We start from the raw sequence: 15,170 nt of genomic DNA, 5'->3' as shown, positions 1-15,170 counted from the left end.
TCTAAAGCCAGTTACAGAATGGTTAATGACTTGTTCCTCATGACTCTAGTAGTATCAGAGTATTTAAGCCTAATTTTTCAGAAAAAGTCCAGAACTTCTTATACTAGTCTGTGTATCCTATATATTGTGATATAGTCATAAATTGCATATTCCCCATGAACTCAAACTATTTTATGATTGGTGATCGGAATAAGTATAAATTGGAGAAGGATTAATTTTAATAAGAAAAGGGGTTTAAAAAGAGAGAAAGAAAGAGGATACTTCCCTTATCTTTGTCACTATCTTGAATTTCAGGTTGTGTTTGTTTTGGATATATTACTTTAAAATTGATGTTATGTACTATTGGGAGATTTTTAGGTTACTTGATTACTATTTTCTTAAAATTTTCATCCTATATTTTGTATTGCCTTCACAAATCTATACTGGACTATATTAAATATATGTGTATATGCATGTATGTGTGAATAGATATGTATGTATTGTGTGTGTGCGCATAAGCATGTAAGCATATATGTATATTTCATGAGAATTCTGATAAGATTTAGTTTAACTTAGCAGACATGATAAATGTTTGTTGAATTGAATAAAAGCAATTCCTACATTTATTGGGAATGTTCTTAAAAGTAAAGATAATAGTATTTGGGGACAGATGATGGGTTTGCACCTGAGATTTCATTGGTGAAAGCAGTTTCCAATAAGGTTATATTGATAAGGTTTAGATTTTGGGGTTCCCTTGTGTCAGGGAACCAAATGATGAAGTCTAGATTTAGGGAACCAAAATGAGATTAGTGTTCCTGGTGAGCAGGGAGTTAAATGATAAGGTCTAGTGGCAGGTTCAGGGAACCAAATGGAGAGGTTTGGCTCCCCTACACCCCCTTGGGATTCGGCGCAAGGATAGGGAGTGGGAACCCCCTTCTGGTGGCACAGAAATTCTCTGTAAAGGAATTTACAAACTTGAAAAGGCTAGACTGAAAAAGAGGTTTATTATTGGCATTGGGAAGTAAGCCTTTACCATGTAAGAATAAAAAGGCTGAATTCCTCAGTAGAGGAGTTCTGGCAGAGAAGTGAAGTTTAGAGAAATCTCGACGGGCCTAAAATCTCGTTAGGGAAATAGGTGATAATAAAGAGAGGGTAGCATTGGAAGAGAATATTACTCTAGTGGGCAGAGATTTCCTTGCCATAGCATTGCATAGCCTAGCATGGCATTGCATAGCATGCATGTCAGGACCTCTCTATAAAGAAATGAGTTTTTAATTGCCATTATTATAAGGAAATCTTTGGCATTTCAAGCCTGCTCCATGGAGGCTAGGCTAGTAGGTGGAGTTCCAAGTTGGCTCTTTTTATCTACAAGTTGGATTTCAGCTTGAGCTGGAATTAGAATTGAATGAGTCTTTTTATAGGTTTGATATCTCCAACTCCAACTCAACCAGCCCCATCCATACAACAGAATGAAGCTACTTGTCCTCAGGTGGGGTCCCCACAGTGGCAGGATTTAAGGAGAATTTGTCCTTCAAGGAGTTTTAGAGAGTTTCAGAGTACCTTCTTCAATATTTTCTACCAAAGGAAATTAATTGTCTATAATTAATAATCTTAAGTTACCGAGGAGCTTGAGTTTAAATGACCTACCCAGATTTCCAAAGCCTGGTTTTTTTTTCCTTTATCTTATGGCAGTATATATGTTGTGCCATATTTGATCTCATCCTATCTTAGTGGATAGAAAGTGGGCCTTGAAACTAGGATAACCTGGATTCAAGTCCTACTTTTGGCACCTATTGACCTATTGGCTATTAAGTCAATACAAGTCATATAATTTCTTTGTGCTGTCTCTAAGGCTCCAGGTTGCAGGGAAGATATCCACTAGCTGTGGTAAAGAAAGTTTCCTCATCTGGGAGTTTCCTAAAGCTAGGAAACCACAAATATAGTTGCTTTCCCTATCCTATCCCAAATTTATTTCCTCTTTTTATTGAGGTTGGTAATATTTCTATTTTGCATTTGGGAAGACTGAGAAGTTACAAGGTGACTTTCAAATAATCATCTGCCAACATGTAGTTTATAGTTACAGAGAGTCCAAAGTGCCAAACTGTCATAATTTCTACATTTCTTTACTTTTTTAAAGTCAATTGTTTTTATTGCTCAACCTTAGAGAGTAAATGATTAAAATGTGTATACCATGTGTTATTTTAGGAGAGCTAAACTGTGAATAATTTTGGCTGTATCTGGCTTCTTACTTTTGCAAGCTATTGCCTGTTTGTGTTATTCCTGTCTAGTAGGGAAAATAATATGATCATTTTTTAAAAAAAGTTGTTTAAAGATGTCATTTTGATGTAATGTGTTCTCACCCATTAAAATGGTCTGCATTTTAACTTGACATTTATTCTAGCTATCCATCAAAAACTGGAAGCTGATGGAACTGAAAAAGTAGAAGGATCTATGACGCAAAAACTGGAGAATGTTCTGAACAGTAAGTGTTATTCTTCTACCAGAAGCTATCTATGGACTTGCTAACAAACTTCAATATATTTCTTTGACTTTGCTTCATTAGCAAACATAAGTTGTATTTTGGTGCTTATTTCAACATACTATTGATGTAATGAAGAAAAGGATTTAAAATACCTCTGAAATGGATATTTACGTTCTGACATCATTTTCATGATGTTTGAAAAAAATAAAAGTGAACATTTCTTAAAAGAGTTAAAAAGTGTCATGAAAGAAGTTAATTGTGGTTTTTGATCCAATGAAAAACTATTCAAGTGTTCTTTCCCCTCAAAATTTTCATCTTTTATATCACTACATTCAGTACAAGAACTTATATACATAAATCAAGCATGATAAGCACTCTTCAGGTTCAGCTGCTGGCTGAAATAAGACACCCAAAATTTCCATTCTTGGTCTTAATACTTCTCACACAAATTTTTTTTTTTTTGTCTTTCTTGCTCTTAAGTTCTCGAACTAATATACCCAGTTAAATACAGAGACAAATCTTAGGTACCTGTGTAAATTAGGTAAAATATTTAGTCTTTCCACTTCCCGATTGTCATTCATTATTAGGTGTTAAACTACTCTGAGGGCAATCTATTCCACAAAGTTAATTCCTTTAAGATCTTTGTATCTTAATGTATTATTCCTCAGAACTATTTGCATTTTTTATTTTTAAAAAATGCATTATGAATAGAGCAGTGAATAAGTGAATTTCAGGTATTATCTATATAATATTATGTTACATATCCATTTGGGGTTTTAGATATCTATTTTTTTTAATATATTAAAATTTCTCAAAATAAAATTTTCCCATTGGCTCAGAGGTTCTTGCCTCTTGAATTTGAAGTCTGGACTTGCTGGTTTTTGAGGCTTATATCTTGGTGATTATTTATTTCCCTTTTTTACCCCTTTCATTGAGAGCCTTGGATCTTCAGCTCTTTCATTATCTTTTCCTGATAACTTCTAGAGAGGATATTGCACTAATAATAATGATTATATTATTGAACATTTCAAACTCTGCTGTTTCACCTTCTGTGCCTTCCACCTGCTCTGTATATAATTTCTATATATGTAGTTATTGCTTTACAAATTAAAATAATAGTTTCTTGAAAGCAGAGACTATTTTTGTGTGCTTTTATGCCTAAGACAGTAACTAGCACATAGCAAGGGCATATTAAATGCTTATTCGCTGACCTCAGGATCTGCTTATTTAATTGGAACACTTTGAGTTTCAGTTTTTAATTTTTGTACTTAATTAAAATTTGTAAGATACATATATATTATATATATTTGTTTTTCCTCAATAATTTAGCTATTATAATTCACTTATGTCATATATTATATGATTAAAAAGATTCTCCATGAAAATTTATTAAAGCTGTTTCTGTATTAATTTATTGACTAGTTAATTTACTAAATTAATTAAATTAAATTTATTAAAATTGTTTCTATATTAAAGATATATTTTATTTTCCATTGTATTACAATAATTTTACTTACCTTCTCCCTTTAGATTCATGCATATAAAACATACATATATCATGCTTATGATAGACAACATTAAGTAAAAACAGTCAATGTGTACAATTCTGATCAAGTAGTCTTTCTGCCGTGGGCATATAAAGATGGGAATGAGGGAAAGTATGTTTCATTATCTGTTTTCTAGGATGTCACTTACATTTATTTTTCAGTTACTAGAGTTTAAGTTTTAATGATCTTTTCATTGTTTTTACTCTCTGCCTTGTTTTCTTGGTTTCTACTTATTTTGCTCTACATCTTTCCAAATTTTTTACAATTCTTCATATATGTCATTCTTACTCTTCAGTAGTATTTCAGTAATTCATACACTTTTCTTATTCTGTTTTCATTCCTTCACTACAATAAAAATAATGCTATTATGAAATTCTGAAATTGTTTTGGAGTGTTTTTTTTGGAGATGCATGTGCATGTGTATGTGTATAACTTTTGGAGAGTTTTTTTTGTTATTGTTTAGAGTTTTTTACTTCCTTAGTGTACATGGCCAACAGTAGAATCATGGGTAAATAGATAGTTTAGTCACTTTTCTTGCTTAATTTCAAACTCTGGAATGGTTAGTTGTTTTGTATTACCACTTTCCATGTAGTAGTGTGTCTTTCTTCCTACAATCTATCCAATCTATCTAATATTGAATGTTCTCTTTTTTTATCATCTTTGCAAATTTGCTATAATAAAGTCTCTGAAAGATAAAGTATTGTCCCTCTAGCTACATTATTTTCTCCAAAATCTTTGCCACTGGTTCATATTATTTGTATAAAAAGAGGAGAAGGGGGTATTTAAAAGAAGCAACAAGTTTAACAACAACAAAAAATAAAACTTTACATTATAGAAACAGCATGATTTCTTAAGAATTGAGGCAAGACAGTTGGGAATTTATTTTTAAAAGCAACAGCAAAAAACCCCAAATAAAACATTTCCCCTTTCAAATTCTACCTGTCAGACTTACTCATGATCAATACAGGAAATGATAAATTTGGGTTGATTAGTAGAGTTAATACCTAAGATGCTGTAATGTTAAAATAAAGTTTGTTTCAATCAGTAAGAAAGTTACCCTGGGTGTGTGAAGACTCCACCAGCAGTAAAATGTAAGCTTTGTTAGGAATTATCAAAATATAAAAATTTTTGTATGGACCAGGATTGTCTTGTTATCCAGGGTCTTAATTTATTATTAAAGTTCAGAAAAGCTCATCATCAGCTTGGTGGCAGAATGCAAAAGTCATTGGGAAGATCGAGTTCTATCTAGTATAGGACAATTAAGTATTAAAATATTTCTGTTCATCATTTTTCATTTTGAAATTTGAAGTGAAATCCTTTGACCTAGATTCATTTATATAATTCATTTATGAATTCAAATATAAATTCATTTATATTCATTCATTAGTTTTTTTTAAATTTATTTTACTAATTAATTTAATCTTATTTAATTAATTAAAAACAAGTAATTTAATTTATTACTGATTAAATTAATTTAATTTACAATTAATTTATTAGTAAAAGAAATTTTTTTTAGATATACCTATAGACAGTTTGTACTGACATTTACTTTAGTTAAGAATCAATTTTATTTTGCTTTTGGCGGGATTAAATTATCATTACAAAAAATATCAAAAATCATATAAAATATATTTATATCAAAGTTTTTAAAACTAGAGAAATGGAGACCAAGCACAAAGAACTCAGGAGATTAGAATTCCTAAAAATGCTTCATTTTTCATTAGTCATTATATGAGCACTTATTTTTGTGACTGTGAATTGCAATACAAATTATCTACAAATTACGAAAATTTATTTTAACATGAGTAACTTTTCTTTGTTTTTATTTCCTAAAATAATGATGGGAAGTACAGCTCATTAGATTCATAGTTTATCAGTTGAGTATTCAAGGTTTTATATGTATTAAAATAAAATTATTTTAGAAGATTTTTACTTACATTTTTCAATTCTGTCTAGGGATTGAATTATTCCATCTTGCTTTTATAAAAGCCAGGAGTGAAACTTTTTATTTTATTTATTTTACTTTTTTGCAAAAGTAATTTTTTTTCCCCCTTTATACTCTCACCTTGGCTGTGCATGCACCATTACTTTTTTTAATTTGTTAAAAGTGAATTAAGTAGATTACTTTTTAGGCAGTTTTTTGACCTGGATAATTAATATTACTATGCTTTTGTCTGTATCATTATTGTTGTTGTCTTTATCTACTTTGTCTAAATCAGAGAACCATATTATCGATTTTGTCTTTGTTATTCCATAATAAGGAAAAATCCTAAGAGTTTCTTCCCCTTCTGCATACAGTCATTTTAAATATCTGTTTCAAATTTTAAAGTTCATAATTAGAGTGTAAAGTTTATAATTAGCATATCATGGGTATTTTAGATCTCAGAGGAAAATATAAAGCATGTGCTTATGAGTAATCTTAAAGTAATTTATTGATGCTAGAATAAAATAATAATGATAGCTAAAATTTTATAATTCTTACTATAAGCAAGGTACTGTGCTTTACAATTATTATTTCCTTTGATTCTCTTAAGAATCGTGTGAGATAAGTACTGTTATTATCCTCATTTTACAGATGAGGAAATTGAGTCAAACATAAGTTAAGTGAGTAGGGTCACACATCTAGTTAGTATATTAGGCTGGATTTAAACTTGGATTTTCCTGACTCTAGGCATGATGCTTTATCCAGTTTGCCAGCTAGCTGTTTCATGACAGGTAATATGCCAGCCTGTTAGGTGGCCACAGTTCCTTTTGTCCTGGACTAGAAAGTGCTTTGTGGCACTTGAAGCTCAAACAGAAGCTATTCAAATAACTATTATAGTAATAATATTTTTGTAGTACTTAAAGTTGGCAAGTCACTTTATAAATATTATCCCATTTTAAACTCAAAATAATACTGGGAGAAAGGTGCTATTATTTTATCCATTTTACCTATAAGGAAACCAAGACTGAGGAAAGTTAAGTGACTTGCCTAGGGTCACACAGCTAGTACAAATCTTGAAACCCATTTGGAATGATGCTTAGTCTAGTGCTTTATCTACCCACTGAACCACTTAGCTGTCTTAGCCACTACTGCATGATTCCTGAATCTTTGACTTATAGTTTCATCATGAGGGAAACAAAAGGATTTGGAATCCTTTACAAACTTAATAATCTAAAATAAGCAGACATTAGACACTTTAAAATTGCAAATTTCCTTTGATCTCAGGGGTTGCATTGAGGAAAATTGATCATATTAGTCATCTTATCCTCAACTCTCTCTGGGATTGGAGAGTTAGTATGACTAGTACAACTAGATTGCATCATTTATCTTAAGTTATTAGTTTTAGCTGTTCCTGATATAGATATCACCCTCAACTTAATAGGCTTCAGGTATGGCACCAGCCACTTAACTGTATATTTCTGGTCTCAAGTCAAGTTTAGCTAGGTTTGAAATGACCCATTACCAAAAAGTTAGCCAGCAGGTAATTTTTTTTTAGAGCCTCATGAAAATTATCTACTTAAATGTAATTTAAGGAATGAAGTTTACTTTGACTGCTTTGAAACTCATTTTCTTTTAGGTAAAATATTATGCATATGCTAAATTATTACACTTTGAGCACAGTATAGGAGATATAAGAATATGATTTCAGAACAGCACAGTACTTAATTTCAGTGAACCTACTATAGTTTAATAGAAAAGAAGCTTTAATGTCATATGACTTGATTTTCCTGAAAGGTAGGACTTCTGGACATGTGATATTATTAATGAATAACATTCAGCAAATGTAGCTGGCCACTTCAGGTGCTCAGTGCACCAAGGCTATTAAAGTCTGTCTTCTAGATTAAACCATATAGAGTCACACATGGGTTAGGACAGCTGTCATGCTGGAATTACTTTATTGTAGTTAATAGTTTTTGAGATCATTCTGCACCCGCTACTCTTATAGTTACTGTCAGAGTTAACTGGAATTGTGAGAATTATAGGGTGAAAATAAAGGATCTCATTAACTAATAGAGAGGATTTGTTGGGATTACAAAACTAGTTTAATCTCAGACACCAGAACAATATGAAATAGTTGTCTAGTGCGCTCATATCATAAGTAGATAGTAAAAGGCCTAGCCACACACATCTTTATTTTCCTCATTCTTTTTGTGTCTTCTTAGTCCACCTCTTTTCTAGTTCTGTTAGCCATCTCTGTAATATTTTTGCCTTTCTCAGCCTGCAAATCTCTCTCTTTTTTTTTTTTTTTTAAATTTAATAGCTTTTTATTTACAGGATATATGCATGGGTAACTTTACAGCATTAAAAATTGCCAAACCTCTTGTTCCAATTTTTCACCTCTTACCCCCCCACCCCCTCCCCTAGATGGCAGGATGACCAGTAGATGTTAAATATATTAAAATATAAATTAGATACACAATAAGTATACATGACCAAAACGTTATTTTGCTGTACAAAAAGAATCAGACTCTGAAATATTGTACAATTAGCTTGTGAAGGAAATCAAAAATGCAGGTGTGCATAAATATAGGGATTGGGAATTCAATGTAATGGTTTTTAGTCATCTCCCAGAGTTCTTTTTCTGGGCATAGCTGGTTCAGTTCATTACTTCTCCACTGGAAATGATTTGGTTGATCTTGTTGCTCAGCCCGCAGATCTCAACTGCAAGTACATATACTTACATTTTTAAAATATTCCTGCATCTTCATCCTAAATCTTTCCAAACCTTCTACATTATAACTTTTTCATTTGTGTAAGTTGTGAAAGTGAGGTCATGATTTTGAACATTATTGACCCATTCACAGCTATTTATTATTACACAGCTCTAGACTACTCTTAACTACAGCTTCACAATCCTGTGGATACAACGTAGACCAGGTGAGAATACATATTAGACAAGTATATTCCCTAAGTGAGAGGCACACTGCTTTAGAAAACTTTCTGAGTTCCTTAGAATTCATAGATCTGCAGAAGTTTTCAGTTGTCACAATGATTGTGTACTACATATACTAATTTATCGATTACATGTTACCTTATACATGTAATACCCAACTGTCCTATCTTATTATTTGACTAAAAGAACATAATATTTCTTAAGCTAAATATGATTACCTCCCAAGTATAATTACCATTATAATTTAAATTTTTCTCAAAAAAAAGGTAGAAATTTTAAAATTCTTTTAGGAAATTAAAAGAAAAACCCAACAATTCAGTTGATTAAAACCAATACCTGCTTGGTACATGTTCATTTAAATACAGTTTTACTTTTTCACAGTTAAAAATGTACTTCAGCTGACATGTAGGTGTCTTTCAACTTTAATACTGCTCTTTGTCATATAACCTCTATTCTAGCCAAAATAAACTGTTCTTTATGTCCCATCTCATGTTTTACATTTCAATATTTTTCCCTTTATTTCCATGCCAGTTCCCATTGCTGAAATTAGATTCCCTTTCTTTATCTTTTTCTCCCTCTCCCTCTATTAATGTCCATCCCTTTAAGGCCCCAATCCAAATATTACATCACTGAAAGATTTCTTCAGCTGAAAGTCTTCTCTCCAACCTCAGTTTTTTTTCATGATAGTTTGCTTGGACCTCTCCTTAGAACATTTCAAACATATTGCATATTCAGTGTGCCAAAATTATGCATATATATACTCTTCCATTCTCTTCTATCTTGCTGTGTTATTTGCTGCCTTTGCTTTTCCTCCTTTCCCCCTTCCTCTCTCTCTTTCTTTCTCTCTCTCCCCCCCTTCTCTCATACACATTGAGTTTGAACTTAAAATGAAGGTCAGACAATTATAACTTTATAATTTATTTTTGAATTATTATCAGCCCACATATTATGTTGTACATTGCTGCTACAGCATCTTTTCCTGTTGCATCTTCTGAGGTCTAATAAGAAGAAAGAAAAAAAAAAACATCCCAAGACCCACTACAGTTGGTCCCTATATTTATTTGTTACTCAGTAACAATTACTTTTTTCTTATACATAGTAGGTGCTTAAGAAGTGTTGTTGAAGTAAATTTCAAAGGTTCATACTTCAGCTAAGCTGCTGTGCCTGCCTTTTGGTGACTGGTACATTGCTGCTTCAGAATCTTATCCTGTTACATCTTATAAGGTTTGGAAAGAAAAAAAAATAATAACATTCAAAGACTACTTCAGTTGGTACCCATATTTTTCTATTACTCAGTAAGGATGACTTTTAAGGCTCTGTACGCTCACCTCTTTTTCATAAAGATAATAAGATGTTTATGTTATGCCCTGAAACTCGTATAAATAATTGTATATCTAACATTTGTAAATCATATATAACACTGGAATGCCCATTTGTTTGAAATTTTGAGTGAAAAAAGAAAAGCTTAGTGCACCCTTGATGCTAACTGGTCTCCTTATCTTGAGAACCACAACTGTATATGGTCATACTCTATAAGATTCTTCCATTTAAGAAGTTAAATTGTACAAAATTCTTGGAGTAGTGCTCTAGTGCTTAAAATTATTCTGAATTTATTCTGAATTCTTGCTTCTTTATTCTGAATTAGGAAAATTAAATGTTATATAAAATGATAATGCATACAAAGTGCTATTGAAAGTTTAAAAAAGATATAAATTGTAATTTTGTTTTAACTTTTATTTTTAATAGAAAATGTCCACTACTAACTTGTAGTGCTTATTTGGGAGAATTAAACATACATTTTATATATGCTTATATATAGAAAAATGACTTTAAAATTAAATTTGTGAATGCTTAAATTGGTGCCAAAAGTATACATCCATGTATTTCTGAAATTCATGGAGCTTAATAAGATAATAAGGTGACATATACATATTTTCATTTTATATGCACATTTTTGATGCCTAAAGTAATGATGATAGTAATCTGATTCTTTACCTTTATATATAGCATGCTGCACTTTTGAAAACACTACCAAGCTATTCACTTTTTGACTCTTTAGAGATGAAGTTGAAAACTTTTGAATAAAATATTTCATCTCTAGTAGCATCCTTAAAATTCTCAAACATATCAAGTGGTGTCATTTATTGAGATAGAAAAACATAAATGCACAAAACCGTTTTCTCAGGCAATGATGTCTACCATTTAAAAAAAAATTAGAATCTACTTTTAAACGGTGGCATTAATTTTTCATAGTTTATCTCATTTTTCATTATGCAGTTCAATAACTGGTAATTGGACAGTCATTTTAAATTAATTTTGTATTGTGCTTTCATTTCAAAGAAATTTCCTGTAGGTTTTAATTCTTCTGGCCAGAAATTATCCCCTATTTTTTTTTTTTTTTTTTTAGTTTCTCTGTGGTTGCAAAATTATTTTCAATGTTCAATATATTTTAATCTTTTAACGTGCTTCTAGGCAACTTGGAAAATTAATTTAAAATCATATTTTTCAAATTTTTACTTTATTATATTAAAACAACTTATGAGTTAACAGACTGTTTAATCTCTTCAAAAAGAACTTCATATAATTAGCTCTTGTACTGTTTGAAATAGAATTCCTGTATCATGCCACACACCAAAAAAATCCTTAATGATGTTTAGTTTTATCCTCAAAAGAAATTTTCTTTAAAAGAGAAAGAAAGAAAGAAAATCCATTCTACATATCTGCTCATTTATGTGTTTACTTTTCAAGAAATTTTTATATTGGAAAAAAATCAATAAATAAGCACTTTATAATTTTCTCTTAAGGGAAAAACTTTACTCTGAACATATTTCAAATATTGTCTAGCCATTTTTATAAAACTGGAGAGTGGGACCAGAATGGCATGCATCCATCTATCTATGCATATGTATAAAAATCAGAATATTTTACATGAAATAGTGTGTGGTGAAAATGGCTCTTTTGACAAAACAAAGTTTTTACATCAGGCCTTTAAATTTTCAACAGAGTTTCAACATTATTTAGATAAAATAATTATTTTACAAAGACGACTTTTAACATGATCAGGCCACCCACAGTGTTGACTAGAGAATATGGCATGCAAGCCACCCAGTGAGACTGATGTAATTTTTTCATCTTTGCTTAAAGTATAGTCACTAGACCAGATAATGTAGAAAGTTTTGATAGGCAGTGATCAAACAAGCAAAAACAGTTTAACCTTTTCCCCCCTTTTCCTTGTGACTAATTAAAAATAATTCGTAAGGTGAAAAATTTGAACTATTTCTGCAGAAAATAAATTTTACTTAGATTTCTGATGAAGCGGTCCTTTCATTATTGTGATTCACAGTTATGGGATTTACTCAGCATAAGAATTGTATGATCCTCAATTATTTATTGAAATGGGAGTGAAAGCAGCTCTGTCAATTTTTTAAAAATAGTATTTTTTCTTTAAAATTGTACATTAAATTGTATTAAATTAAGTAACTTTTATATTTTGTGCCTTTTTCCTGGCATGAAATATTTTAAGCAACATGTATATTTAATTCTTTCCTTGAAAGTCTCTTTTCTCTGTTGCATTTAGTATTATACATCTAAATATCAGTCATGGTATTTAATTGTTAAAGTTTTGCTGATATGCTGGAAAAGATATATTCTATGTTGATTAATTAACCTAAGAGCCTGAGATTAATTATAAAATGTAGCGTATTGGCTAAAATAAACTCTAAGTTCACCATAGTGAAATTAAACATTTAGGTTTGAAAAATGCAATTTTTAATTGTATAGAGCTCTCACCACGTTAAGGCTTAAGCAGTCAAGATTGAAATTGTATTTTAGTAAACTTTAACATATTCCCAATATATCTGATTTCAAAAAAAAAAAAATTTAAATACATAACAGTGGTAATGTACAGCATTTTGATTCCAAATATTGAAAACATTTTCTGTTGATTTAAAGAAGATTTTCTCTTATATATTTTTTAAATTGTTATTTTTAAAATAGGGGCAAGTAACACTGCTGATACATTGTTTCAAGAAGTCTTAGGCCGAAAGGACAAAGCGGATTCTACCAGAAATGCATTAAATGTTCTTCAGCGTTTTAAGTTTCTCTTCAATCTTCCTCTAAATATTGAAAGGAATATTCAAAAGGTAATATGTGTACATGTCATACACAGATCTATTTATATATTTTAAAGGCATGCTATTTATCCTTTTTCAAAAGCTTAATTAGATCTATTTTTATTGAGCTATACTGACAGTCTCTAAAACATTATTTTAAAGGGTGATTATGATGTAGTCATTAATGACTATGAAAAAGCCAAGTCGCTCTTTGGGAAAACGGAGGTGCAAGTTTTCAAGAAATGTAAGAATTTGTTTATTACTTTAAGGTTTTCAGTTTTCCTTTTATAGGAAGAATGGGGAACTTATAATTCTGCAAAGAATGTTACATGTGTTTTAACTTGTGCAAAGAATGTTATATGTGTTTATTCGGTGCTCTCTTTAGAATTTGGAACAACTATTTTAAACAATAACTTGAGCAGAATTTCTAACTAGGGCATTTTATTAAGCTGTAGCATTATGGGAATCTTCAAGTGGGTTTTTTTGGGGGGGAGGGAAGAAGGTTATTATTATTCTTTCTTAGGCAAACAGTTCTCTTCTATGCCTTAATTCTTTAATTCTAAGATCAGCCATATTATTCTGGTGACTTCAGAACTACTAAACAATAAATAGAAAAATTGTGAACATATTCTTTCAGATGTTTGGATAGATATTGCTTAAATGATCTTTAATGCTTAGATTTTTTTCATTAAATAAGCATTAAAGAAACAGATAATGTGTTATAGTTATGTATAAATATGTATAGTAGTTATATATAAATAGATAACGTTAGGCTATGATTCTATGTGAACTAACTTTAAGTATGATAAGTATCAGATTCATCATCTTTTTTTTTAATTTGATTTTTTGAGTTTTGGGGCCGGATGATAGAATATCTGTAGTTACAGGGTAGTGAAGTTCTATAATTAGTTTTATCACTATAGAAATAATTTAATGTTATCTTAATCATTTAATAGTTTTAGTATATTGTCAGAATGTGTTTAAGTTGTAATCATTTAAATCTATCAGTACTTAGTAAGAATGCAAATTCAAAATATAAGAATAATTGGTTAAACTTTCACAAAGCTTTGTCACCAAATAATAATAATAACCTATATATTTAAAACACTTTACAGTTTGCAAAGTGCTACCACATATGTTATCTGATCCTCATCACAGCCCTATGAAGTATGCAGGGAAAGTGGTTTTATTATTTTTCCCATTTTTCTGGGGAAAATGGAAAGCTTTTCAGTTATGATTACTCTCAAAGAAAACCTTTTTACTGGTTGGCCTCAATCTTAGATACTTTATGACAAAAGTAAAACCACATTTCTTATTCCCCTCTTCAGAAAACCATGTACTTCTAAGGATTCTAACCTTAAAAGCAAATTAAACTTTTTTTTTTTTACTTAATCAAGAAAGTTCAATATGGTTCATAAGCTGTCTATGTTAAATTTTCTTTATTAAATTGATTGATAAGACTCAGGAAAATGTGTTTCAAATTACATTTCCCTGACATTAACTTTTACCTTTTTTCTTTTTAATAGATTATGCTGAAGTAGAAACACGAATTGAAGACTTAAGAGAACTACTACTGGACAAATTGCTTGAGACTCCATCTACTCTACATGATCAAAAACGTTATATAAGGTGACTATTTCTAAAATCCCTTAACTAGTTTTATGTGTTCATTGATAGAGATAGACATAAATACATCTGTGTGGTGGTGAGCATGGTGTCTGTACCCTGAAGCTAAGTTTAGAAGAATTAAGAGACAGATGTTTTCCTGAAATAGGGAACTTGCCAAGGAATCGTTGCCCAGCTAATAAAAGTTGAAAGATTGTAAGGCCCTGCTGGAGTTCTCCACCTTTTGGAACATTTTATATTGTTAATATGCTTTTTCCATATTTTACATCTTTAGCCCACTTCTCCATTTGAGGATATACACATGTGCCTCACTTTTGAAGATAGTAATCCCTGCCAGTGTGAGAATAGAGTGAGGCGGGTGACCTGGTACACCCTTCTTCCCTGAAATCCGACTCACTTGCATGTCATGGCATTACCTCCTGATGTTAGGGTCCTCTTGGAGAAGGAAAGACAAACAACATCAGCATCAACAGCTTTATGGGCCCCATAGAGGCTTCCGGCATACAAATCATCTGGTTCTGGGCACACCAGACAATTCTTCATGCCA

General features: G+C 30.9%; 1 protein-coding gene across 4 annotated transcripts in view; it reads left to right on the top strand.

Annotated features, from left to right (window-relative positions):
• The window catches only part of EXOC2 (exocyst complex component 2), a 200,436-nt gene that overhangs the window by 54,822 nt on the left and 130,444 nt on the right, over positions 1–15,170 (top strand). For all 4 annotated transcript variants that reach the window (XM_012541697.3, XM_023496373.2, XM_031946943.1 and 1 more), the window contains 4 exons: positions 2,381–2,461; positions 12,882–13,027; positions 13,160–13,241; positions 14,524–14,626. In XM_012541697.3, coding sequence (XP_012397151.1) covers positions 2,381–2,461; positions 12,882–13,027; positions 13,160–13,241; positions 14,524–14,626 — 412 coding nt within the window. The remainder of the gene's footprint in view (positions 1–2,380; positions 2,462–12,881; positions 13,028–13,159; positions 13,242–14,523; positions 14,627–15,170) is intronic.

This window comes from Sarcophilus harrisii, chromosome 1 (assembly GCF_902635505.1).
Source record: "Sarcophilus harrisii chromosome 1, mSarHar1.11, whole genome shotgun sequence".
Taxonomy (NCBI): Eukaryota; Metazoa; Chordata; class Mammalia; order Dasyuromorphia; family Dasyuridae; genus Sarcophilus; species Sarcophilus harrisii.
Note: the sequence above shows the minus strand (reverse complement) of the source record. Positions and strands in the feature narration are given on the sequence as shown.